General features: G+C 37.6%; 1 protein-coding gene across 1 annotated transcript in view; it reads left to right on the forward strand.

The window, feature by feature from the left end:
* The first annotated feature begins 4565 nt into the window (after window positions 1–4565).
* TMEM130 (transmembrane protein 130) overlaps window positions 4566–21119 on the forward strand; it is a 64630-nt gene continuing 48076 nt past the window's right edge. The window contains exon 1 of the mRNA XM_043975099.1: window positions 4566–4962. Coding sequence (XP_043831034.1) covers window positions 4872–4962 — 91 coding nt within the window. The 5' untranslated portion in view covers window positions 4566–4871. The remainder of the gene's footprint in view (window positions 4963–21119) is intronic.

Genomic DNA, 21119 nt, shown 5'->3' on the forward strand with positions numbered 1-21119 from the left:
CATTTAACACTTACTAGCTGTGTGACCCTAGGCAAGCCACTTAACCCCAATTGCCTCACCAAAAAAAAAAAAATTAAAAGGATTAATTTGCCACCAATAAAGAGGAAATAAAAGCAATTAGGATCTATTTTGCCCAATTATATGCTAATAAATCTGGCAATCTAGGCTTAATAGATGAATATTTACAAAATATCAATTTCCCAGATTAACAGTAGCAGAAATAGAATATTGAAATCATCCTATCTTAGAAAAAGAAATCGAACAAGCCATCAATGAACTCCCTAAAAAAAAATTCCCCAAGACCAAATGATTTCTGACAAACATTTAAAGAACAATAAATTCCAATATTATATAAACTATTTAGAAAAAGGCAAAGAATATAGTCCTACCAACTTCCTTTTATGACACAAATATGGCACTGATACCTAAACCAGAGGGAGCAAAAACAGAGAAAGAAAACTGTAGACCAATTTCCCCAATGAATATTGATGCACAAATTTTAAATAAGATACTAGCAAAGAGACTATAGCAATATATCACAAGGATCATATACTATGACCAGGTGGAATTTATACCAGGAGTGCAGAACTAGGTTCAATATTAGGAAAACTATCAGCATATTTGACCATATTGATAACAAAACCAACAGAAACCATATAATTATCTCAAAAAATGCTAAAGAAAAACCACCCCACAACTTTTGACAAAATGCAATACTCATTTCTATTTAAAAAAAAAAACTTCTAGAGAACATAGGAATAAATGGAACTTTCCTTAAAATGATAAGTAGTATTTAAGGGGCAGCTAGATGGCGCAGTGGTTAAAGCACTGGCCCTGGAGTCAGGAGTACCTGAGTTCAAATCCGGCCTCAGACACTTAACACTTACTAGCTGTGTGACCCTGGGCAAGTCACTTAACCACAATTGCCTCACTAAAAAACAAAATGATAAGTAGTATTTATCTAAAATTATTAGCAAGCATTATCTTAATATAGATAAGTTTTTTCAATAAGATGAAGGGGTGAAGCAAGGATGTCTATGATCACCACTGTTATACAGTATTGTAGTAGAAATGTTAGCTTTAGCAATAAGAGAAGAAAAATAAATTAAAGGAATTAGAAAAAGCAAGAGGGAAATTATCATTCTGCAGATGACATGATGGTATACTTAGGAATCCTAGAGGAGGAGGAGGAAAAGGAGAAGAAGAAAGAAGAGAAGAAGGAGGAGGAGAAGAGGAAGAAGAAGAAGAAGAAGAAGAAGAAGAAGAAGAAGAAGAAGAAGAAGAAGAAGAAGAAGAAGAAGAAGAAGAAGAAGAAGAAGAAATAATGATAAGCAGGCTGATTTCAGGAACCTGGAGAACACTGTACACAGTAACAGCAACATCGTGTGACAATCTACGAATGACTTAGCTATTCTCAGCAACACAATGATCCAAGACAGTTCCAAAAGACTAATGATGAAAAATGCTATCCACCTCCAGAGAAAGAACTATGAAGTCTGAATGCAGATCAAAGCTTACTATTTTTCACTTTATTTTTTGTTTTTTAAAAAATTTCATTTCTTTTCTTTTCTTGCAACATGACTAATATGGAAATATGTTCTACATGATTGTACATAAATAACCTATATTAAATTGTGTACAGTGTTAGGGAGGGAGAATGGGAAAGAGGAAAGGAGAAAATGTGGAACTCTAAAAATTTTTTTCAAACGAATGTTAAAATTTGTCTTTACATATAATTGAGAAAAATAATTTTTTTGCTGAATTACAAAAGATAATTAATCCAAAAGATCAAAGCCATTTTCATCATCTGATTCCTCTTTCTTCTCTTCAGCAGGAGCAGCACCAGCAGCAAGGGCAAACACCCCCAATAGGAGCAGCACCACCTGCTGGGGCTACTCCACCAACTCCTACATTGCAAACAAGATGTCCAATGTAGTGTTGACCAGGGCTTTTGCAAATAGACCAGGCCAGAAAGGCTCAATATTTACACCTGCTGCTCTAATGAGGGCATAGATTTTATCTTCTATGACCTTAACCTCATCATCTTGTGGGATGAGGGCAGAGTTGATGCTGGCAAGCTTGGAGACAGAAGCCATTCCCCGGGCTACCTGGCCTGGTGCTAGCTGCCTGCTGAAGTGAGCCTCAGCCTCACCCCAATGTGGCCTTAATATCTGTCATATACCTACTACTTTTTGCATTGAGTACCCTTTGGGACGGGGCAGGACATTGAGGGTTAAGTGACTTGCCCAGGGTCACACAGACAAGATTTGAACTCAGGTCCTCCTGACTCCAGGGCCGGTGCCTTTCCTTTCCTTTTGCCTTCAATCCTTCCCAACATCAGGGTCCCTTCAATGAGTTCTGTCCAAAACTAGCCTTAGAAACTGACCAGCGAGTCATTTAATTTCTATTTGCCTCAGTTTCTTCATCTATGAAAATGGGGATAATGATAGCACTTCCCTCCCAGGTTGCTGTGAGGATCAAATGAGATAATATTAGCATACTTCCAGGCACATATAGGAGCTTAATAAATGCTTGTTTCTTCCCATGCTTCGCTGAATTCCTTATTGTTTGATACATTCTAAAAGGCTTTTCAAAAAAGATTCAACCACATCCCACCACCATCACATCACCTCAATATGGTTAACCAGAAAACTGAACCAAAGCACTGAATTGGCCTAGCAAGTTAGAAGCACTTTAGGTTTTATCTCATAACTATGTAACCACTGAGTTACATACTGTTCAGGGCTAAAATTCTAGCTAAACTGTCTAAAATATCTAATGAGTGGTCGCCAATAAATTATAAGCTTTAGCAAGAGTTAGGCTTTTAAGCATTTATTAAGGAGAATAAGAATTTGGTAAAGAGAGAGAGAAAGGCCTAGATTCCTATCTATTAAAGGGAGAGCACATTTCTAGCTCCGCTCTCCACCAGAGTCCAAAGGAAAAGCGAGCGAGACTGATCGCCAGTCTCTTCCTTCCTCCTCCCACTAGCCCGCGTCACTTCCTGACGCCAAAGAAAAGACTCCTGGTCTTGCCCTCAAAGACCTTCCCTTCACGGGCGGAACTCTTCTACAGTAAGTCTCCAGCAGGTGGCGTCATTCCAATCGTTACAATACCTAAAGCAGTGTGGAATCCTGAAGCGGAACAACCATGGAGTCAGGAAGACCTAGACAAATCCTGACTGCGCCATATAGTAGCTGTGTGATTCCAGCAACCCAGGCCAGATCTCTAAGAGTATAAAAATCAGTACTAATCTACATGAGTGGAAGGAGTTCCTTCATGGGAAATTCCTTCTACCAGTGAAATCACAAGTCTGGTAAACACACACACACACACACACACACACACCCCACACACACACCCCACACACACATTCCCTCTGAATTATCATCATGCTACCTTTTGTGATTCTCATCTCTAACATAATTCTACTCTTTCCACCTAGTATGCTATATCTGGAGTCAAATGACCTGTATTGAGTCCAACCTCTGCCTCTCCCTACCTATGTGACATTAGTCAAATCAATTTACTTCTCTGTCCTTCATTTTTTTCTTTAAAAAAAGTGGTTGGGGGGGGTGGGGCAGCTAGGTGTCACAGTGGATAAAGCACTGGCCTTGGATTTAGAGGACCTGAGTTGAAATCCAGCCTCAGACACGCGACACTTAACTAGCTGTGTGACCCTGGGCAAGTCTTATTGCCCTGCAAAAAAAAAAAAAAAGTGGTTGGACTAGACCAGAGGCTCTACACCTTTTTATTTGTTTGTTTAAATGTCATCGATCCCTTTGGCAGTTCAGTCTAACTGATGGATCCCTGTTTTTAAATGCATAAAATACATAGTATTACAAAGGAAATCAGAGCAGCTAGGTGGCACAGTGAAAAAAAAAACACAAAAGGAAATCAAATTATGTTGAAATATAGATAGGAAGACTTCAATCAAGTTCAACCTAACAGTAGTCATAGGCCCTTTTGGCAATCTGGTATAGTTTATGAACCCTTCCTCTCATGGTTTTTAAATGCATAAAATAAAATAATATCTAACCCTTCTATAGCATTTACTATGTGGCAGGTATTGTGCTAAGTCCTTTACAATTGTCATTTGAGCCTCACATCAACCCACTTTATAGATAAAGAAACCAAGGCAAACAGAGGTTGGCTTGCCCAGGATCACATAGCTTGTATCTGAGGTTGGATTTGAACTCAGGTCTTTCTGACTCTAGATTATAAAGGAAACCAACTATATATTACAACATAAACAGAAAGACAAGTCATGTTTGATCTAGCAGCAGATCTGATACCCACAGTAATTTCTAAGTAGTGATAAGCGTAGTCCATATTTTGCAGTATCTGCAACAACTATGTGATAAGAAAATATGTGAGTTTTAGTAGCGGCAAAGTCACAAATACTGCTAATACAACTGTGACTTGTGACATTCATAATGAAGGGAAATGCTAAACTTTATTTAGAGGTTACTGAAAATGAGGATGAATGTCATTTTCCCCCCATCCAAAGTTCACAGAGTCTGTGGACCTCAGGTTAAGAACCCCTATCTCTAAGGTCCCTCCCAACTTTAAATCCTTCGCTGTGATGACTTGCTCTTCCAGGTGTTTCCATTCTTTAGGAGATCACTCCTCCCTCTTCCCCTTACCCCCAGTTAGAAATGGCTGGTGGAGGAGGGGAAGATTCCGGCTAAAGTAGGACAAGTGGAATGTCGGTGGAGAGCGGGAAGCGTTTACTGGCCTCAGGTGGGCTGTAGGTGGCAGCATCCGCATCAGCATCATCAGTCGAAGGGGATAAAGCCCGGGTCTCAGAGCTGAAGGGGCAGCCGAGGCGGCAGGTTTGCATTGTCAGGTCCTGCCGCCGACCAGAGCACGGAATGCAGATGGCTCTAGCGGCGCTCGTCACCTTGAGCCGTATCCTCGTGGCTGCTTGCTTCCTTCTCGTGTCCCAAGCCAGGTCACCAGCAGGTAAGCTTGGTTACGACCTCCGTGCCAGTCCACCGAGTCGTGCCGGTTAAAATACATGTCATTTTTCTGGATTGCTGGGCAGGAAATGCTGTTGGCATTTAAATGCCCACAGTCTCCCTCGTGACACTGATCTTTCCCCCCCCTTCTTGGAGTGTGACTGGGAGGTCACGTCATTATTACGGTTATTTCTGCGCGTTTGCACAATCCCTTCCCTCCCAGGAGTCCAGATCTGCCTTCGTTCTCCCTCTGCATTTTCTCCCTCTTCCTATCTCATCTCTCCCCCATCCCCCTCTTCCTTCTCTTCTTTCTTTAACAGGCTAGATGCCCCTCGATGACTATTACGGGAAGGGGGTTCGGAGTGTACCCCTAGGAATCAGCCAGCCTGGGAGGGGAGGCCAGTAGGCTGAGCCAACCTTCTGGAAATATGCACCCTCTGTTGGGAGGATTGTTGTAGCCCCACTCAACCTACAAGGACTGGAAATAAGGGAGGACTACTTTGGTTACTCTCAACCTCACATTCCCACCAGGCCTACTTGGAGGTTTCAGAGGAATCACAGTAATTGTGCCCTGTGCCATTTGCGAAGTCCTAACCAGGCATTAGAATACTTGCAGCTTTCCTTTTCTGCCCCCCCCCTCCCCTTACTGCTTGGGCAATTTATGGTACGAGGGAATCCTCTGTGAGTGGGCAGGATGGTCTATTTCATAGATCTCTGAATATCCTGTGCTTGGTATAGAATGTGCCATCTCTGGCCACCTTGCCTGTTCCCAAAGACTGGGATGTTCTTCCCCTCTCACCCATGCCTCTTTAGAATCCCTAGTTCCTTTCAAAGATCAGCTCAAGTGTTTCAGGAGGCTTTTCCTATTTTCCACCCCACAATTGTACATGTCCTACATTTACTTATATGTGAGCATATAAATTGTAGTAATGGTGGCTGACATTTATATAATGCTTCCCATGGCCTCTGCACTGTGTTAAATACTTTACAATGATTACTATTATTATTATTTATTATGCCTCCCCCCAATAAAACAAAAGTTTCTGTAGGGAAGCAACACCTCATTTTGTGTTTGTATTCCTAATGCCTACCTGATATAGAGCCTGGCACATAGTAGGTGCTTAATAAATGCTTATTGATTGATTAACCTGTCCAGTTTCAATTACTGCTACTACTTGGTATGGAGCTACTTCTCTCTCCTTGGAACTAGCCTTCATGAACTAGATGTCCAAGGTCAACACTTTGAATTGAATCCCTAATAGCTGGGTGTCTATTATCACAGACAGTCCAAATTGACCAAATGGGCCCATTTTGTTTTCAATTCTTACCATATTTATGATTGAAATGGCTAGTCTAAGCCCTTTATGGTCAGGCCAACCCCAGGATTACTGTAGGGTCGCTGGCAGCCTGGGAAAAGTATGCCTTCCCACTTTTATGTTCCCTGTTTGACACCTTTTAATAGATAGCTCCCTGGCCTATTGCTTGGTTTGCCAGGGTCTTAGATCAGCACTGGATGGCCCCTGTCTGCCTGTCTCTGTAGATCATGAAATTTTTAAGCAAAATTTATCAGTGTCATAATTTTTTTTCTTTCTCCCCATAAATAGCACACTTCTTTATAAACCATATTTTGTGCTGTAAATAAAAGTTAAAGGTGAAGAAGACCTACAGTGAAGGGAAATCTACTGTCTCTTGAGGCAGCCCATCCTATGTTCCCAAGGTCATAGGACCAGATTTACAGTCGAAACTCAAACTTGGGCCCCCTGACCCTAAATGTAGGGCTAAGAGCTCACATTGATATGATACTGTATTTATTTATTTATTTAGGTGGGACCTGTGATTTCAATGATGTAGAAAATTCCTAGTGAGAAATTCCTTCTACCAGTGCTATTCAGCAATTGCTTTGGTTATTTATAGTCTTTGGGGCTTGCCTGGGACACTGAGGGGTATATAAAGCTATAAAATTGCCAGGAACACTGCCGATGGTCAAACAGCCACTTTGTGTCAGAGACTGAATTTGAACCTCTAACTACTTAACTTGAGCTTAGGTAGCTCTCAATCCACTACACTATACAGCCTGTCTTCGTATAATGCATCTAATCCTGTATGGTTTACAAAGTACTTTCCTAGCATCAACCCAAGGAAGCACATAATGGAAGTAATATCTCAATTCCAAATGGGGAAGCTGAGGCTCAAAGAACAAAAGAAAAAACAGAAAAGGAAGACATTAGGAAGCCAATTCAGAGTGCCTGGCAAGCTATGGCTAAATAATACATTGGTGGCACAGTGTATGAGTGCCAGGCCTAGAGTCCGGAAGACTCCTATTCCTGAGTTCAAATCTGGCCTCAGATAGTTCCTAGCTATGTGACCCTGGACAAGTCTGTTAACCCTGTTTGCCTCAGTTTCCTCATCTGTAAAATTATCCAGAGAAGGAAATGGCATACTGCACCAGTACCTTGGCCAAGAAAACCTCTAAGAAAATACAGAGTCAGACACAGCTGAACAACAAGAATTATTTACACATATGTAGACATATTTACATATATGCATATCTTTACCTATATGTATATACACACACATATATAAAATTTTAAATTAATTAATAATTATAGTCCTCAGACAGTCTTCTTTTTTTTCTTCTTAAAGGAATTGAAAGTCTTGATCTGAATCTTTGAAAAAATGTAAAATAGGGCACATATCCCTAAAAGAAAGTTGCTTTTGAGGGCCCAAAGCCTAGACCCTCATCTCCCTGAGAGTTTTGAGCTCATTTCACTTGACAATTCACACAGAAATGCAATTTCTCTCTCATCAGATGTCCCTCAAAAACTATAAATAACTCCCAACATTGAATTATGTTCTTAAAGTTTGTAAATAGAGTATTTTCAACTTGGAATGCTTATTTTCCCTTAGAAATTAGGTTATGAACAGTGCTTAGGTTTGGAGTCCACCAAAAACCCCCCCAACTATTTCAATCATAATGTAGGTGAATATAGGAGTGTAGTGGGAAGAGCAGTCAATTTATAGTCAGAAGATCAAGCACTATCTTTTATTTAAAGCATTTTGCTGATTATTCCCAGTTACTAGTATCTTTCTAAAATTACCTTCTATCTATTTTTTATATATTTGTGAGGGAGTTGATCCTTTATGCCATCAAAGAGATTGTTGGGACTTCATAAAGGGGTCACTCTGCCAGATTTTTACAATGAACACCTCCTTATTTAGATTGTAAGCTCTTTGAGGGCAGGGACTGTCTTTTGCTTCTTTTTAATTTCTTTTTTTGTTTGCTTTTTTGTTTTTGTGGGGCAATGAGGGTTAAGTAACTTTCCCAGGGTCACACAGCTAGTAAGTGTCAAGTGTCTGAGACCATATTTGAACTCAGGTCCTCCTGAATCTAATGCCTGTGCTTTATCCACTGTACCACCTAGCTGCCCCCTCTTTTGCCTCTTTTTGTATCTCTGGTGATTGTTATAGTGCCTGGTACATAGTAGTCACTTAATAAATGTTTAATGATTGATCGATTTATTTTAGGGTTGGTTTAATGACTTTCCTAGGAATGCACAGCTAGAAAGTATCTGAGGGTGAATTTGAACTTGAGTCTTGATGACTCCAACTGCAGCATTCCATCCACTGTGTTTTTTAACTCTATGTCTGGAGTTCCAGGTGAACTGGTTTCCTGTACATTCTGGTTTGTAGGCTTAGGATGTTTTTAAATGAGATGTTTGTAAAGGGGGTGGGGATACATATGCTGTATTTCCTGATATTATTAATAAGCATTCCAGACAGCACACTAATAACATCAGACATTACTGCATCTGATAACACTCGGAAATGTACATTTCTTTCTTGGTGGGGGAATGGAATGGGAAAGAGACAGTATATTTCTACATTTGTGAAATATTGAGGAAATTTTTGAAATTACCCGTATTCCCCCCCAAAAAACTGCTGTTATCTGAAACATCCTAATAACTGTGAGCAAAGTGAAGATTCATTCAAACATGGGGAAAGTGCTGGATTAGAAGCCAGAGAACTGAGGTTAAAATCTTCACTTTACTACTTGCTTGTTTAGTATCTGAGAATGTTTTCCCCAAAATGGAACCCTCTCTTCATGTCTTTATTTATTTTTTCTTTTTTTCTTTGCAGATCAATGGGGGTTAAGTGACTTGCCCAGGGTCACACAGCTAGTAAGTGTCAAGGACCTGAGACCAAATTTGAACTCAGGTCCTCCTGAATCCAGGGCTGGTGCTTTATCCATTTCACCACCTAGCTTCCCCTCTTCATGTCTTTCAATCACATGCTGCTTAATTTTTTTTCTTTCATCCTCATACTCAAGTTCTAATTAGCAAGCAGGTAGATGGCTCAACCTACCTATACTCATGGGAAAGCAAACTTGGCTGTGGTGCTTGCCTTACTCTCTTAAAAAGCTATAGAATAGAAAAGGAGGATAGGGGAAGAAATTGATTTAGCAACTACTGTCTTGAACTGGCTTTAGAAGACAGAAGGAAAAAAACCCCAAAGTGACCTTTCTGTCTCCTTGTGATCAATGGCCAGCATATTTATGACCTGAAGTATGTGCACATGTGCAGAAAGACCCTTTGAGAGACTATTGAAGTAGTCCAGAGCCAACCATTGCACCTAGTACAGGGCCAGCAATGAATGGGCTAAGTTTGACCAGTATTTGGCCAGTCCAAGCAATGGAAATGAAACTTTCCCTAGAGGATACTGAAGGTGTTCTCATTGCATTCATACTTCAGAGGCCCATAACAAGTTCTTTTATCCTCAGGGTTCCTTTTGGTTGTTGATTGTGGTGCTGATATACTATGTCACTTTATAGATCAGGATTATCTGTTGATATGCTGAGAAATGTATTGTCCAAGATGTCAATCTCTCTGTTTTTCTTCTCTCTTTTTTCCCTTGTTGCTATTCATTCTTTGGGGGAAACGAGGAGACAATTTGCAAATAGCTTTGGAAAGACACATCTTAGTAAAAAAATGTACTTTTATCATTGCTTATCTAATTTTGCTCCCAGCATCATATGAAAACAGCTGACGTGGGGTAACTCTTTACAAAGGATAGGAGTGCCAACCATACTGACCTTTGAGGTCAGGAATCTTAGCCTTAGCTCAGTGACTAACTAGCATTATAACCTGAGGAAAGTTACCCTTTCTGGACCTCTTTATTTTATTTTTTTTTTTGTTTGGTTGTTTTTGTTTTGTTTTGGGGTTTTTTGGTGAGGCAGTTGGGGTTAAGTGACTTGCCCAGGTTCACACAGCTAGTAAGTGTCAAGTGTCTGAGGTCACATTTGAACTCAGGTCCTCCTGAATCCAGGGCTGGTGCTCTATCCACTGCGCCACCTAGCTGCCCCGACCTCTTTATTTTTTAACCTGAAAAATTAAAAGGGTTAATTACATGATTATGAGTTACATTCTACTAATTTCCTAACTCCTTCATCCCCATAAAAACTTAGCTGTCGGCACAGCTGGGTGGCACAGTGGATAAAATACCAGCCCTGGATTCAGGAGGACCTGAGTTCAAATCTGGCCTCAGACACTTGACACTTACTAGCTGTGTGACCCTGGGCAAGTCACTTAACCCTCATTGCCCTGAAAAACAAAACAAAACAAAACAAAACAAAATAACCCCCAATTTAGCTGTCCTGGTTCTTACTTTTAAGAAGGCTGCTTTCTTTGCTGGGTTATCTAAACAAATAACCTGACAGCCAATTGCATGCTGAGGTGTGGATAGCCACTCATACCTTAAGTCATAACTGCTCCCAGATAACAATTATCCATTTTGACAAAGGAAGATTTCAAGTTTAATTCAATTCAACAAATATTTATTGAGCAGCAACTCTCTGTCAGACACTATGCTAGGTAATGGGAATACCTAGTCAAAAATAAAACTCCATTTGGACACATGACCTATGCACAGATAAACACAAGATATTTTCTGAAGGAAAAAGGCACTAAGAACTGTCTGGAACAGAAAAGGTCTCTGACAGGAGGTAAGACTGGAACTGATCTTTAAAAGGAGCTAAGGATTTTCGAAGCTGAGAAGATGAACAAGTACATTCTAGGCATGAGGCACAATCTACCCAGGGCACTGAGAGAGGAGAACTGTCAAGCTCAGGCAGCAGCTAGAAGAGCAGGACAATTTGGTGTCAACGTGAAATTCATGAAGGGAAATCATATGAAATAAGTCCAGAAGGGTGGGTGGGGGCCAGATTGTGGAGGCCTTTGTTGTTGTTTGTTCCTCATTCTCAAAGAGGACCATGACCTCAGGAGGTGATGTCATGACTTGCAGTGAATTGGATTTAAGTGAGGGAGGACTGTGAAAGCTCACCAGCCTCACTCTCTCTTCCAGAGCCATCTGGGTCCAATAGCAAGATATATATCAGGATGACTGGAGATGGCCCCAGATGTTTAAGGCAATTAGGGTTAAGTAACTTGCCCAGGATCACACAGCTAGTAAGCCAAGGTGACATTTGAACTCAGGTCCTCCCAACTGCAGGGCCAGTACTCTATCCACTGTACCATCTAGCAACAACAATAATATGGAGGCCTTTGATTGCCAGGCTAAAGAGTTTGTATTTCTAACTGGGTGACACAACGAAGGAATGGATCTAGAATAAAGAAGCTCCAAGTTCAAATCAAAGCTCAGGTATTTGCTAACTGTGTAACTCTGGGCAAGTCACTTAACCTCTGTTTCAATTTCCTTACCTGTAAAATGGAGATCATAATACCACCTACCTCCCAGTGCTATCCTGAGGATCAATTGAGATGATGTTTTTAAAACACTTTGCAAACCTTAATGTGCTATGTTAATTCTAGCTATTATTTCAGTCAAAAGGAAATAGGAAGGCTTTGATGATTTTTGAGCAGAACAGTGACATAGTCCTATGTCTGAGCAATATTAATTAAACAGCAGGGTAGGGAATTCATTGGAGAAAGGAAAAACTGGATTCGGAAAGGAGGATGTTGAAATAGTCCAGGGGAGAGGTAATGAGAGCCTGAGGAAGGGTGATGAAAGAGTGAGTGAAGTGAAGAGAATGAAAGATGTTACAGGAGTTAGAGCTGACAAGAACTGGCAAATATTTGGATATGGAGAATGAAAAAGAGGAAAGAGTCAAGGATGATTCCCAGGTGGCAACACTGGCTGAAGAAAAGAATGGAAGTGCCTTTTATAACAGAAAGGAAGTTTGGAGGAGAGGTGAGTTTAGAAGGGAAGATAAAGAATTTTGTTTTGGACATGTTGATTTTGAGATGTCAGTGGAGTATCCAGGTACAAAATGGCTTATAGACTGTTGGCAAGAAACAAGAATCTAAGAGTATGGCTTAAATTGCTTTTTAGAATTTTGGGGACTACAACAATATGTTACAAAGATTATAACCCCCCCCCACACACACACACACAGTCAACCTGGCCCTTTCTCCGGAGTGGGGGGGGGCAGCTAGGTGGCTCAGTGGATAAAGCACTGGCCCTGGATTCAGGAGGACCTGAGTTCAAATTTGGCCTCAGATAATTGACACTTACTAGTGTGTGACCCTGGGCAAGTCACTTAACCCTCATTGCCTTGCCAAAAAAAAAAAAAAAGTCAACAAAGATTATAACCAAGTGGGATTTATACCAGGAATGCAGGGATGGTTTAACATAAGGAAAACTATTAACATAATTTCCCATGTAAATAATAAAAGCAACAAAATTATGTGATTATATCAATAGATGCAGAAAAAGCTTTTGATTAAATACAACACTCATTCCTTTAAAAAAAAAAACACCACTTGAAACCATAGATATAAAGGGATTTTTCCTTAAAGTGATAAGCATCTACCTAAAACCATCAACAAGCCTAATTTGTAATGGGAATAAGCTAAAAGACTTCCCAGTAAAATCAAGGGTGAAACCAGGATGCCCATTGTCACCAATATTATTCAATAGTGTATTAGAAATGCTAGCAATAAGAAAAAAATTGAAGGAATCAGAATGGGCAATGAGGTAATAAAACTATATCTTTTTGCAGATGGTATGATGATATGTTTGGAAAATCCTAAAGATTCAGCAAAAAAGTTAGTGGAAAAAATTACCAATTTTAGCAAAGTAGCAGGATACCAAATAAACCCATATAAATCATCAGCATTTCTATATATCACCAATAAAATGTTGCAAGAAGAGATAATGATATAAACCATTTAAAATAATTATAGACAGTATAAAACACCTGGGAATACACCTTCCAAAACAAACTCAGGAACTACATGAACATAAATATAAAATAATTTTTATACAAATAAAGTCAGATTTAAGTAATTGGAGAAATATTAAGCATTTATGAAGTCAGAGCCATTAAAGAAAAATGACAATTTTACCTAAACTATTTATTCAATGTCATCTCAATTAAATTACCAAAAAATTATTGAGCTAGAAAAAATAACAAATTTCATTTGAAAGAACAAAAGGTCAAGATATCAAAGGAATTAATGAAAAAAATTATAAAGATAGGAGGTTTGGCAGTACCAGATTTTAAATGATACTACAAGGCATTAATTATCAAAACTATCTGGTATTGGCTAAGAAATAGAAGGGTAGATCAGTGGAACAAAGTAGACATACAATACACAATAGCAAATTATTATAGTAACCTTGTGTTTGACAAATGCAAAGATTTAAGTAACAGCAATGTTATCTAAGAACAACTCAGAATGACTCAATAATTTTGAATAGTATAAAAACTCAAATCAACTACAAAGGACCTATGAAAGAAGATGCTCTCCATCTCCAGAGAAAGAACTGATAAATAGAAGTATGTAATAGTATGATTTTACATATATACATATATAAAATATTTATAATATACATTAATACATTTTTTTCTAATGGTAACCTTTTCTAAGGAAGGGTGGGGAGAGAGGGAGCTGAAAAAAAGTGCGCAGCTGAGAACAAAAGAAAACTAAGAAGGGAACACAGAAAAGCAGGGTACCTTTGAAAATGATGTGTAGTATTTACTACATGGTTATTTTTTTAAGTAAACAGTGTGAAATAGAAACTCATGGTTTTAGATTGAATCCTTATTTTATGTTGTGCTGTGTATGTGGAACTGTTCTTTTTTGTCTTTATGTATTTAATTTCAAAATGAATTTTTTTTAATTAAGATTTTTTTTTAGGGAAGATACAACAATTTGTGGTGTAAGAATGAGAGGAGGTTTTTTAAAATACCCCTTGTGAAGAGTATGATAGAGTCAATCAGGGAAGTATTTTTTTAAAGAGATTGTCAGAAGCAGTAAAGGCAAATTGAGATTAGATAATATGAAATTTTAGTGGACCCAGTTGGCAAAACAGGATTCCAGAGCCCTTGAGAAGGAGTGAAAAAGGTAGTTGATAGAAAGAACTCAGATTTAGGGTTTGGCATAGTTATGAGTTATGGTAAGATTTGATATGTACCTATTCCTATGGGTGCCTGAGGTAGAAAGGATATACAGATCATTAAATTGAATGAAACATTCCTTAATTGCAAGAAGCTCATGTATAATAGGGAAGATAACAAGCACATGAGTAGACAGAGCCAAGATGATGGAGTACGGTCCAGGATCCCAATATTCTCCTCCAAACAACTTTTAAATAACTCCTCAAATCTAATTTTAAAGCAGTAGAGTCCATATTTTTCCAGCCTAACACAACTTCAGAGGTCCAAAAAAGAGATCTGTAATACTGGGGTGGGCACAAGCCTGAAGCATGGCAGGAGTACCAGCAGCGGGCCTTGGAGGTTGTCATGACAATAGCAGCAACAGCAGTAGTTTCAGGAGCTCTTATCCTAGAGATGGTAAGGGGCTCAGACAGTTGTCAGAAAGAGATTGTAAGGGACCCTTTGCTGGCCATGGGTACAGCTGGCACTGATTGGCAACTCTGTTCCCCATAAAAATTCTGGGTAGCAGTTCCAAGATGGAGAAGAGTGTTTATGATAGGTCACAAAGGAGCAAGGGCTCTGGTCTCAGAATCATGGCCAAGAGTGATGGAGGAGGCTAAAAAGGGTTAAAAGATAACCTATCAATAGTGCCTAAAAGGGTTAACAAAGAAACTAAGCAGTACTGTAACCAAGAGGGTTCAAGTACCTACCAACCAATACTATCAACAGAAGCTTAGACAGTAACTAGGGAACATTAACCATTAATAGTCATTAATATTCCTAGATGACAGAACACCTAGAAACCAGGTCTTAAGTAAAAGAGATCCAATAAATAGAGAGACCCTCTGGCTCTGACAAGTTTAAGCATGCCTTTATGAACATGCATAGAGAAGGCCAAATGTGTCCTTGGGTTCACCTTATGACATTTAGACCCCAAAAACATACCCCTAGGGGAAAAGGTAACCATTTTCAAGGAGGTCTTAGCACCCCAGGAAGTCAAAAAATAAGATGTGAACAACCCATTTACCTCCTTAAGGAGGAAATTAAGATAATGAGAAGATAACCTACTTTTTCTTACTATAAATATAACCACCTTTTTTCCCTCTATTTGAGATACCTTTTCTTTTCTCCTATGGTATTCTTCCTGTGGCCTCACAGTATTTTAATAAAACTTGGGAAACTGAGTCACTGAGTCTTGTAATTCTTTGGGACACCTCACATCAATTTGATCAATTAAATCCATCCCTACTTCAAGAGGATCACTAGCATTTGTGGATGCAGGAAAGCAGGGGACCTGGTCATAGTTCTAGGACCAAAAGGGGTGCTAGTGCTTATGACTATGGGGGAGCAAGGACCCTTCCAGAATAAAGACCAGTGCATAGACCAGGAGAACAGTGACCACACCTCTCCCCAGATCACAAAACCTCATAGGCAGAAAACTTGCAGACCCCAGAACTAGCTTTAAAACATCGGCATGAACATACCTGAAGCTTGGCATAGTGCCTCCTCACACACAGGTGAGAAGAGCCCAATTTTAACATAAAGTCAAAGTGAAGAAATAGGCTGGGAAATCAGCAAACAACAAAAAAGAATGTGACCATAAACAGCTACTATTGCAACAGGAAAGACCATTATGTAAACTTAGAAGAATACAACAATGTGAAAACAGTATGTGCAAAGACTAAAAAAAAAAAATGCTAATTGGACCAAAGGCCAGCAAGAATTTCTGGAAGAGCTAAAGAAAAAGATAAGAGTGGTGGAGGAAAAATTGGGAAAAGGGATGAGAGTGATAAAAGAAAATTGATAAAAGAAGCAAAAATTACTAAAGAAAATATAATTTTAAAAAACAGAATTGGTTTAAGGGCACAAAAAATCACTGAAGAAAAGGACTCTTTTCTTTTTTTTTTCTGGGTAATGGGGGTTAAGTGACTTGCCCAGGGTCATATAGCTAGTAAGTGTCAAGTGTCTGAGGCCGGATTTTGAACTCAGGCACTCCTGAATCCGGGGCCAGTGCTTTATCCACTGGGCCCCCTAGCTGCCCCACAGAAAAGGACTCTTTTAAAAGCAGAATAGGTCAAAAGGAAAAAGAGGTACAAAAGTTCACTGAAGAAAATAATTCCTTAAAAGTTATAATTGGGAAATTGGAAGCTAATGACTCCGTGAGACTTCAAGAATGATAAAGTTAAAAAAAAATGAAAAATAGAAGAAAATTTGGAAAAATGACTGACTTGGAAAATAGATTGAGGAAAGAAAACTTAAGAATTACTGGACTACCTGAAAGCCATGATAAAAAATAAAAGACCTGGGCAACATCTTTCAAGAAATTATCAAGGAACACTGACTGCCTTGATATCCTAGAACCAGAGGGTAAAATACAATTGAAAGAATCTACTAATCACATCCTGAAAGAGATCCAAAAATGGAAACTCCCAGGAATATTGTAGCCAAATTCCAGAGCTTCCAGGTTAAGGAGAAAAAATTGCAGATAGCCAGAAAGAAACAATTGAAATATTGTTGAATCACAGTGAGGATCACATAAGATTTAGCAACTGTCACATTAAAGAAGAGGAGGGCTTAGAATATAGTATTCCAGAAGGCAAAGGAGCTAGGATTAAAAGTAAAAATAACTTACCCAACAAAACTGAGTATAATTTTTCAGGGGGAAAAAATAAAGGACTTCTAAGTATTCCTGTTTGAAAGACCAGAACTGAATAGAAAAATTGACATTGAAACAGAAGACTCAACAGAAGCATAAAAAGGTAAACATGAAAGAGTAATCATAAGAAACTCAATGCAGTTAAACTGTTTACATTCCTATATGACAAGATGATACATGTAACTCCTAAGAACTAAGAACTTTATCATTATTAGGGCAGTTAGGAGTGTGCATCGACAGAGGGCATGGGTGTGAATTGATTCCATTGGGATGATGTCTAAAAAAAGAATACAGGAGTGAGAAAAAAAGAATGCATTGGAGATGGGAAAGGAAGAGGTAGAATGGGGCAAATTGGGAGCAGCTAGTTGGCACAGTGGATAAAGCACTGGCCCTGGATTCAGGAGGACCTGAGTTCAAATCTGACCTGAGACACTTGATACGTAATAGCTGTGTGACCTTGGGCAAGTCCTGTCCCCATTGTCCTGCCAAAAAAAAAAAAGTGGGGCAAATTTTTTCACATAAAGTAGAAGTACAAGGAAAGGATTTCATAGTGAAGGGAGAAATGGGGTGGCGGTGGCAACCAATGCTTGAACCTCACTCTCATTGGAATTGGTTCAAAGAGGGAAGAATAAATGCATATTCAATTGGGTATAGAAGTCTGTCTTACTCAACAGAAGGATAAAAGGGGAAGGAGGTAAGAAATATGGGGGAGAGATGATAAAGGAGAGGGCAGTTTTGGGGAGGGCATGGTCAGAAGCAAACAGACTTTTGAGAAGGGACAGGAAAAAAAAGAGAGAAGGATAAAAAAAGGAAAATGGGATGGAGGGAAATGCAATTAGTGATCATAACTGTGAATGGTATGAGCTAACCCTTGGAACAGAAGCAAATAGAACAGATTGGAAATCAGAATGCAACCAATATATTGTGTACAAGAGACACATTGAGACAGAAGGACACAGAGTTCAAATGAAGGACTAGAGCAGAATCTATTATGCTTCAGCTAAAGTGAAAAACGCAGAAATGTCAGTCATGGTCTCAGAAAACGCAAAAGCATAATTAGACCTAATTGAAAGATAATCAAGGAAACTATATTTTGTTAGGCTTGTATTTTCTTCCATTTGTTTTTTAGTATTGCTTTTTGTGTGTGTGTGAGGCAATTGGGGTTAAGTGACTTGCCCAGGGTCACACAGCTAGTAAATTGTCAAGTGTCTGAGGTCGGATTTGAACTCGGGTCCTCCTGACTCCAGGGCTGGTGCTCTATCCACTGAGCCACCTAGCTGCCCCAGGAAACTATATTTTGATAAAAGATGCATTGACAATGAAGTGATAAAATAGAAGCCTCATTTCTCAAATACAAAGGGAACTGAATCAAATTGACAAAAATAAGAACCATTCGCCAATTGATAAATTTTCAAAAGACATAAAGAGGCAGTTTTCAGAAGAAGGAATCAAAGCTATCTATAATCATATAAAATGTTTTATGGTATCAGACAAAGTTATAGCTAAAATAGATTTAATTAAAAGAGATAAACAGGATAACTACATTTTCATAAAAGGTACCATAGGCAATGAAGCAATATCAATACTGAACTTGTATGCACCAAATACTATAGCATCTAGATTTTTAAAAGAAAAGTTATAGATGGTAGTACTATAATAGTAGGGTCTCTAATCTTTCCCTCTCTGAACTAGATAAAACTAATGAAAAAATACATAAGAAGTTAAGGGAATTAATACAATTTTAGATGAAGTAGATATAATTGATATCTGGAGAGAACAGAATAAAAATAGAAAGGAATACACCTTTTTCTCAGCAGTTCATGGTGCTTTTCAAATATTGACTATATATTAGTACATATAAATTTTCTAGTTGAAAAGAAAAAAGCAGAACTATTAAAAGTATCTTTTTTAGATCATAATGCATTAAGTTATATTTAATAAGAGACCATGAAACATAGATTAAAAACTAATTGGATATTAAACAACCTATTCTTAAAGGAGTGGATTAAAGAACAAATCATAAAATGATAAGAATGAGAACATCTCAAAACCTTTGGGATAAAAAAAAGCAGTGATTAGAGGAAAATTCATATCTAATTGCTTATGTCAATAAAATAGAGAGAGTAAATTAATGAATTAGGTATGCAATTAAAAAAACTAGAAATAAAACAAATTAAAAATCTGCAATTAAACACTAAATTGGAATTCTAAAACTTAAAGGTGAGATTAATAAAGTCAAGACTAAAAAAAACCCATAGAATTAATTAAACTATAATTGATTTTGTAAAAGAAAAGTAGATAAACAATTTGTTAATTTGATTTAAAAAAAAAGAATAGAAAACCAAATCACTAGAATCAGAAAGAAAAAGGGTGAATATATCACTAACATAGATGAAATTAAAGCAATTGTATGGAGCTATTTTGCCCAATTACATGCCAATAAATTTAACAACTTAAGTGAAATGGAAGAATATTTACAGAAAATATAAATTGCCATATTAGCAGAAGAAGAAATAGAAAATCTAAATAGATCTATTTTAGAAAGAGAAATTGAACAAGCCATAAATGAGCTTCTTATCAGAAAAGCAACAGAACCAAATGGATTTACAGGTGAATTCTATTAAACATTTAAAGATCAACTGATTCCAATATTAAATAAATTATTTGGAATAATATACAAAGAAGGGATCCTACCAAATTCCTTTTATGAAACAACTATGATACCGATACCTAAACCAAGAAGAGCAAAAATAGAGAAAGGAAACTATAGATCAATTTCATTAATGAATATGGATGCAAAAATCCTAAAGAAAATACTAGCTAAAAGATTAAACAATATATTAAAAAGATTATACATTATGATCAAGTGGGATTTATACCAGGAAATAAGAATGGTTTACTGGTTTAAAATAAGGGAAACTATTAATGTAATTGATTACATCAATAATAATTTTTAAAAACATGATCATATCAATAGATGCAGGAAAAGCTTTTGATAAAGTTCAACACTCATTGCTATTAAAAACACTTCAAAGTATTAATATAAATGGATTTTTTTCTTAAATTGATAAAAAGCATTTATCTAAAACCATCAGCAAGCATTATTTGTAATGGGAATAAACTAGAAGCCTTCCCAGTAAGATCAGGTGTGAAACAAGGATGCCCACTGTCACCAATATTTTTCAATATTGTATTGGAAATCCTAACAACAGCAGTAAAAGAAGAAAAAGAAATAGAAGGAATCAGAATAGGAAATGAGGTAATAAAGTTATCTCTTTTTGTAGATGATATGGTGATATACTTGGGAAATCCCAAAGACTCAACTAAAAAATTAGTTCAAACAGTGAATAATTTTAGCAAAGAAGCAGGATGTAAAGTAAATCCACATAAACCATCAGCATTCCTATATATCACAAACAAAACTCTCCAAGAAGAGATAATAAAAGATACCCCATTTAAAACAACTCTAGGCAGCATAAAATACCTGGGAGTACACCTGCCAAAGTAAATCCAGGAATTATATAAGCAAAATTATAAAAAATTTTTTATAAAAATAAAATCAGATTTTCGTAATTGGAGAAATATTAATTGTTCTTAGGTAGGTAGGCTCAATATAATAAAAACGACAATTTTACCGAAAGTAATTTAGATATTTAATATCATTCCAATTAATTTGCCAAAAAATTACTTTACTGAATTAGAAAAAAATAATAACAAAATCTATTTGGAAGGACAAAAAGTCAAGAATATAAAAGGAAATAATGAAAGAAAATGTAAAGGAAGGAAGTTTAGCAGTACCAGTTCTCAAACTATATTATGTCAGTAATTATCAAAAATATCTGATACAAGCTAAGAAATAGAAAGGTAGATCAGTGGAATAGAGGAGATATATAATTTACAAAGCAAATAAACATAAATTACCTTGTTTTTGACAAGTATAGACTTAAGATTTGGGGATAAGAATCCATTATTTGGTAAAAATTGGCAGAAAAGCTGGAAAGCAGTATGACAGAAACTGGACATAGACAAATATCTTGCACCATTTACCAAAAATAAGGTAAAAATGGATGCATGACCTAGATTTTAAGAGAGATATTACAAGAAAATTAGG

This window comes from Dromiciops gliroides, chromosome 1 (genome assembly GCF_019393635.1).
Source record: "Dromiciops gliroides isolate mDroGli1 chromosome 1, mDroGli1.pri, whole genome shotgun sequence".
NCBI classification, from domain to species: Eukaryota; Metazoa; Chordata; class Mammalia; order Microbiotheria; family Microbiotheriidae; genus Dromiciops; species Dromiciops gliroides.